Source organism: Pygoscelis adeliae, unplaced genomic scaffold (genome assembly GCF_000699105.1).
Source record: "Pygoscelis adeliae isolate BGI_AS28 unplaced genomic scaffold, ASM69910v1 Scaffold402, whole genome shotgun sequence".
NCBI lineage: Eukaryota > Metazoa > Chordata > Aves > Sphenisciformes > Spheniscidae > Pygoscelis > Pygoscelis adeliae.
Genome location: NW_008824411.1, coordinates 8,198,263 through 8,205,271, shown reverse-complemented (window position 1 = coordinate 8,205,271; position 7,009 = coordinate 8,198,263). Strand labels below are relative to the sequence as shown.

At 55.3% G+C, this 7,009-nt stretch overlaps 2 protein-coding genes across 2 annotated transcripts in view; one reads left to right on the top strand and one right to left on the bottom strand.

Moving 5' to 3' along the window:
* Positions 1-6,791, bottom strand: part of ASTN1 (astrotactin 1) — a 65,236-nt gene extending 58,445 nt beyond the window's left edge. The window contains exon 1 of the mRNA XM_009320744.1: positions 6,788-6,791. Coding sequence (XP_009319019.1) covers positions 6,788-6,791 — 4 coding nt within the window. The remainder of the gene's footprint in view (positions 1-6,787) is intronic.
* A 144-nt stretch (positions 6,792-6,935) lies between these two features.
* Positions 6,936-7,009, top strand: part of BRINP2 (bone morphogenetic protein/retinoic acid inducible neural-specific 2) — a 5,657-nt gene continuing 5,583 nt past the window's right edge. The window contains exon 1 of the mRNA XM_009320743.1: positions 6,936-7,004. Coding sequence (XP_009319018.1) covers positions 6,936-7,004 — 69 coding nt within the window. The remainder of the gene's footprint in view (positions 7,005-7,009) is intronic.

Genomic DNA, 7,009 nt, shown 5'->3' with positions numbered 1-7,009 from the left:
CCGGTGAGGACGGGGGTAGAGGAAGGCAACGAGCCCTTTGCGGGCGGGAGCCACCCCGGTGCCCGAGTGCGGGGTCCAGCAGGTCCGGGGGGCTGCGACCGGCCCGCTGCAACCGGGTGCTGGCAAGCTGCCGGGGTAAACAAGATGCCCGGGAGGCAGGAAACCTGCTGCTGCTTGTGCAGCGTGCCCTGCTCCGAGAGGCATGCCAGTGTGAGATGCCCTGGGACTGCAGGGACTGGGGGAGATGCCCCCTGAAATGCTCAAACACGTACTTTACTGTTGGGCATGTATAAATCAACAGGAGAGGTCTTCTCTCCTCTGTGCTGCAACGCAGGGCCCCGCTGCCACCGGCTCTCCGGCCGGAGCACCGGGCTGAGGCGGGGAGCGGGTGACCTGTCAGAAGATGTTTGCTCATATCCAACGCTGCGTGTGGTTACCAACGTGGTGCCAGTGACGGCAGCTTCCAGCAGCTCTGGGAGTTGGGGGCCCCCAGCTGCAAGGTTCAATTCCCTTCACTAAACACTTTTTTTTTTCAGTAGGAAACAAAACTCTGGATCTTTAAAGCACCAGGCTTGAGAGCATCAGCTCTTGGCACAGTAATGTCCACCCTGTCCTGCCCCTTCTTAGAGAGACCTGCATACAGCTGCCCTGGAGCAGGGCTGGCGGGTACCAGGGCTGCCCCCCGCTGTGGTCCCGGGGCTGGGCAGGGTGAGCCTGGGTGCTGCGGGGCCGGCTGGGACCTGCCGGCAGATGTCAGTGTACCCTCTCTGTCAGCAGCCAGGAGAGTCCGTACCAGCCCTAGAGATGTTGCAAGGAGCCCCATGCACTTTTTCCAAGCGGAGCTGTCTTTAGTGGGGGTTCAGTGACAGTTTTGAGACCTGGGGAGGAGCGGAGTGCTGGGAAGGAGGGTGGCCCCACTCTAGCACCCCAAATCTCCTCCTGGTTCTCTGCCCAGCGCCAGCCACCCACTGCCTTATTTAACCTCTGCCACTAACGCTGAGCTACCGCCATGCATCACTGCCCACCCGTGACACTTGCCACCTGTGTGAAGGCAAGGGAGGGATGGGAGGGAGCGGTCCTTACCTTGCACTGCCTCCAGCTCCTGCATGAGGCTGGTACTCGGCTTGCTCTGACAGTGGGGTCCACTGGGGGGGAAGGAGCTGCCCTCTCCAGGGAGGGGGCTGCAGAATGCTCTTCCCCGGCCCCAGAGACCCATGTGCAGGGATGCTTCAGGCTGAGAGCTCAGCGCAAGGCAGGGGAAGCCAGCGCTGCTGCTCCATGCTGGGGGGAATTGTATTTTGCACATTGCTCTTTTAAGAGGCTTTCTGCCTGTGGGTGTGAAAGTCTTGGATGAGCAAAGCCAGAGGGCAGAACACATGGCACTGGTGCGACACAGTGCACGCAGCTGCTATCTCCCCTGATGGCAGCCCAGGCTTCATCTCATTTGATGTCTTATGCAAATCCTTAGCTCCCTGAGTCCTGGGATTTTCTGCTATTTTCCTTTACCCTCATCTTCAAGTGTCTTGCTCTTAAGGATGTGAAGACAAGCTAATAAAAAGAACCCAAGTCATCAAGTCTTGCAGGTTTCTAAACCAGTCTTATGAGCTGGGGTAGGGGGGGGGTGAGGGCAGTGACTTAAAGTCACTTAGCCATAGCGACTGAATGTGCTACAGAGGGTGGTTTGTAGGAGCCTAGTGAGAATCGGTTCACAGCCACCATCGTGATCTTTAACATTGCTGCTCGGGCAGGGATGGAAGGTTATGAGGTGGCTGTCCCCATGCTTGCTGCCCAGAGCCATGTCTCTGCAGGCTGGGTGCCAGGCGGCTGACAGCACCCCACTGTGCCCACTTTGCCAGCGATTACCATGCTGCTGTCACTCTGGCTGTGCCTGGCTCACTCTCTTAATTACCCTGGCAGATCAATGAGGCCCCAGCACTTCCTTGGGAGCATGTAGATGCGAGCCTGGCAGCGCGATGCACCACGCTGAGAGCTGCTCATTGCAAACCACGACAGAGCAGGGTGGGGCAGACGAGACAGTGGCGCAGGCAGGGAGAGGCAGGGTTGGGTGCAAGGGAGCTGTGTTCCACGAAGCCCCAAGCGAGGTTGGTGGCTCTGGAGCAAGGGGCTGAGCATCCTGCAGGATTGAGCCCTTTGGGATTGTCTGTCGCAGTGGGTGCAAGTGGCAGAGCAAGAGGTGCCCTGGGTGCCTGGGTGAATTCACATAGGTGCAGCTCAGCTGAATCAATCCACTTCAGAAACTAAACTGCACTTAGCCTCTGCCCAGACTCTTTTAAGTGGTCTTAATTTGATAAAGCTTTCCCATGTTTAATGAGAAAGTGACTCAGTCACTAAGTTTGAAGTTCATTCCCACTAAAAGGCATCTGCAGGGAGCTCAAGGCCCATCCCCATCGCTCCCTGCTCCTGCACGGATGTGCATTTGCTCCCACCGTGCCCCAGGGACCAGCCCTCTGTGGCTGGGCACATTCCACAGCTCTGCCACCAACAGGTATCGCTCTGCCTGGCACAGACATCGTGTGCTGCTTTTGCTCCAGGCTTTGGCTCAGCATTTACAAGGGGTAGTGCCAGAGTCTGTCCAGAGTCCCGTGCTTCCCCACGGCACCCAGCAAATACCACTGCAGCCTCTCCCCAGCGCATACTTTGCAGTTTTTGTATCTCTAGATCGGCTCCTGCAGCATGAAAGGGCAGAAATCAATGTTAATGTCCCTGACAATTAGCTAATGTCTTAATTATCGAACTCAGCCTGATTAGTGGTAGAGCGTGTGGCTCCGGAGATGCCGTCGGCATGGAAGCAAGCAGGACCTCAGCATAACTCTGCAGGATGTTGCTGCTGTCACCATCAGCTCCAAGGGCAATAGAGAAAGGCTTTTGCAGCTCACCAGAGCTGCTCACCGGACACACAAGCATCCCCATCCACACCTCACACCATCCTGCCTCGGTCTCTTGAGCCGTTTTGGATGAAGGCTCCCACTGCAGAAGCAATCCCATTGCCATCTCAAGCCTAAGGGTGGGAAGGCACCTCTAGAAATTGCAACGAGCTATTTTTAAGATGCAGCTTGTGACAAGTGACAGTCTGGGCCATGCATTGGCTGTCACTGGAGGGACACCACGGTGTTCTGCTGCAGGCAACATGGACATGGAGGGCTGCAACAAGATTAGGAGGACTTGGCCAGGAAGGAGGATGTGGTCCTGGGAAGGTTTGCCAAGAACATTTGCATTGGCACTCTTCTTTCTTTGGTTTAAGGTTTTTATAGAAGGGGGAAGGGGGAAAAAAGTTAACAAGCTGGAAGTTTGCCAACTTTTGTGATGCAAAACCTAAATCAAAAAGAAAGAAAAAAGGAGTAGTCAGATGCTTCTCATCAAGTCTTCATTCTTTTGGATCAAGGAAAAGCGATTAGAAAATTATTTCCAGCTCTAGTAGTAAGGTCAAGGGGGTTACTCATTTCCAAAGAGCTTTGCTCTCCCTGGCATCCCAGCAGGATGCTGGTGTGAGCAGGCAGAGGTGCACCCCAATAAGCATTGCCCCCAATCCTGCAGAGCAGTGGCAGCAGCCCCCCAGCAAAACCAGAGCCCACACACACAGAGCTGTGTGGGCTAAGGACTATATGGACTATAGCCATTTCTGCATGTACTTATTTTATATAACCCCTGATTGATACAAGCAAATAAATTAGCCCAGCTAACGATGGTGCAAGAAAGCTGCTCCTTGGGGATAAGCTTGCCATGTAACCTAGTGCAGCCCCAGTGCAGGCTCTCCTGCCCACGGTGGCTTGCCCGTTCCTGCTTGACTGGGGACTTCAAGTTTCTGTTGGCAAGGATGCTCGTGTGCGTCAGCACCTGTCCCCAAGCAAGAGCTTGGCTCAGAGGTGTCAGCAACCATGGTGTAAATAAGAGGCAGGTGTAAATAAGAGCTCATTTAGCAAGACTGGAAAGTTTGCTGCTTTAAGGGACTCTGCACACCAGGTGGGGACCTTTGCTGGATTTGTACCAGCCAAGTGCTGGAAATACCCGATTCTGACTATTTTTGCTGCTCCGCAGTAAAACATGAGATGGCCGCAAGGAAACATCCCATACTAAGCCTTAAATCTCAGAACAAGCTCCCTAGGGAAGGCAGCAGAGCAGGCTGAAATGGTTTCTAGCTAGTCCAGGGACTGCAGCCCAAGGGAAGAGGTGCCCTAAGGTGGCTCCATCCCTAATACCTGTCCGCATGATGGTCACCCAGAGGAGGTTTGCTGCCTTGAGCTGTGGTGCTGGAATGGGAGGTGGGAGAGTGGGTTTGGAGGGGAAGGACAGCACAGGGAGCCCCTCTCAGGGAAGGCACATGGGGGTGCCCCATGTGGTGGTGGCAGCAGCAGCAAGGGACAGGTCAGTGCTGGTGGGAAGCTGTTAGCACTCAGGATGGTTTGCTGGAAGAGACAGTGCTCTGTGTGGTCCCCCCAAAAAATCCCCTCCGCGCTTCCAAATCAAAGGAAGGATGCTTCCATGTCCTCCTGATTTACACCAAGAAAGCCTCGGGGAGGGCAGCGGGGTGACTGGTGTGAGACCGTCCATACCAGTCTGTGGTGGTGTGAAGTGGCGATGGATGAGGCCAGTCTCCCACGGTGCTCATGGAAAAGCATCCCCTTGGCTGTACAGACCCAGGAGGAGGGAGAGGGGACCAGCCAGGGAGCAGCCCCTGCCCCCCAGCCCAGCCACACCTCAGCTGGGGTGGTCAGGAGCCACCTAAAAGCTATAGACAATGACAGAGGCTAAGGAGATTGGCAGTGCCAAGCCCATTTGTGGTGCAACAGGCAAGCTACCTAGCGCGCCGGCTATTTAAGCAAGGTGTTTTGCTGGCACAGCCATATTTAACGCTGCAAGCAGAGTGTTTCCATGAGCAGGGTTTAGAGAAATGCTGCTCAAAGGAGTGCTCTCACCTCAGGAGCGCTGCTTTCCTCCCTGTCACAGAGGGCTTAGCCTGTGGTCAGCATCTAAACCATCCATAGGATTCACTGCCAGGCCCTGGCTCCCACCATGCCCTCCCGGGCACGGCAGCTTGTCCCAGCTCCCTGGGTCACGCCGTACAGCGCAGCAACAGGATTCACAGTCTGCAGGGCAGCAGGGGACCAGGAGGGTTTAATCCTGATCCTCGAGTGCTCCTTTGGTCACCAGGCCACCTCAATTTTAATTGCATCTGTGGATATTGTTGGGGAGGAGAGCAAGGTGCTTGCCTGCTTCAGACAGCCACAGCATCCCACCTGCTTGCTTCCCCCTGGCCCAGCTTTGGTTGCAGGCAGGGAAGCAGACAGGGAGGATTTCAGAGCAGCCGAAGTGCCTCAGCTGCTCAGCCATCACCCACACGTGGCAGCGCACGAGCAGTTCTGTGAGCAGCCGGCATTGGGTCCTGCCATGTTTTGGGCTGGGGGGATGCCCCCTCCAACCCTCGAGGTGTGGAGCAAGGAAACCAGCCTGACATCGCTGGTCCCAAAACCCCTGCCCACCCTGGCACGCGGCCCCATTCGTTTGGGCCAGGATTTGGCCACGTCATGGCCATAGGGGATTCCACATGCCAGGAGCAGGAGGCAACGACCAGAGCATTATGCAGCTGCCTGCAAGGCTGAGAGAAACCAGGGTGATACGTGGAAAAACAGTGGGGGGGACAACAGAAAAACCCCTGCCTGCTACTTCTGCCTACCCCGCTTGCCTGGCACCCCCAATCTGGTGATGCGAAAATCTCAGCTTTTGTTTAAAATTAACAGGGCCCCGGCTTTGAGGGCTGAGCGAGAAGCTGAGAAAGCATAATCAAAGCGCACCCTTAAGGGTTTAAAAATAGAAGAGAGGGAGAAAAAAAAATTTTGAAAATAATAATACATGTTAAAGTGTGATGATTCATACAGCAAAGCCCTGTTCAGGAGAGCGTGGGGCTGGTGTGTGCTCAGCAGGGCTGAGTATTTGGGTGCCAGGCCCCCGCTGACCATCTTCCCAGAATAAAAATCACCTCCCTTGGAAGCACTGCAGTGATGGGAACCCTATTTTTAGGCAAACAGCTCTTGCTGCCCAGCAGGACACCTCATCTTGCCCTGGCTCTGCTGGACCTTGCAGCTCTCCATCTCCCACCTTCACTTGCAAATTCAGGCTCTGGCCCCGGGGCTGCTGCTCCCAGCAAAGCTCCCTCTGTGCTCCCACACATACTGCCACACTGGGCTGTAACAGCAGAAAGGTCTTGGCTTGAGATAAATGCCGATTGCATTCAAAACACCACCACAATCAGCCCAGCCAGCCTTGGGGTGGACCTCCATCTATCCATCCATCCTCTCAGCCACTGGCAGGATGCAAATGAAAGTCTAACACCGACCACACACAGCTCAACCTATACCTAGAAAAGCTCATTTTTTCCAGTTCCCTATGCTTATTATTTTTTAGCCCCCCTAAAACAAGCTGCACATGCTCATGACGGGCATCCCCAAAGTGCAGGGCGCAGAGGCAACCCGCCGTCTCCATTGCACGAGCACCCCGTAGTGGCAAGCTTGGCTCACCAGGCTGCTGCATGGCAGAGAAAAACATAAAGAAAAAGCCAGAAATTTCTCAAACAGGTACTAGCCAGGTTTTCATTTAACTTCAGCAGCAGCCAGCACCTCTAACCCATAAACTCTTACTGCCTGCAGCATGACCAGTCTGTGCCCAACACATGGCTCTCCCCAGAGCATGGCTTTTCCTTCATCAGCATCCCAGCAGCCTCTCCAAAGCAAACCTTGCTTTCCCTTAGCTTGTGGTTGCACCTGTTTCATACCCATGCCAAATTGGCCCCACCTGGTACCTTGCCCTGTGCCACCAGCCTCACGGGCTCCCTGCTTTGCGTGGTGCCGTTGCAGGGCAGGGCTGTCCCGGAGGATCACTGTGGGGTGAGAGAATGAAGAATCCAGCTGGGTGGCAGCAGGATGGGGCAGCAGGACCTCCCACGTGCTGACGGGCCCCCCCCGATGCTCCCGTGGCCACTGGCCCCCCTGGCCCC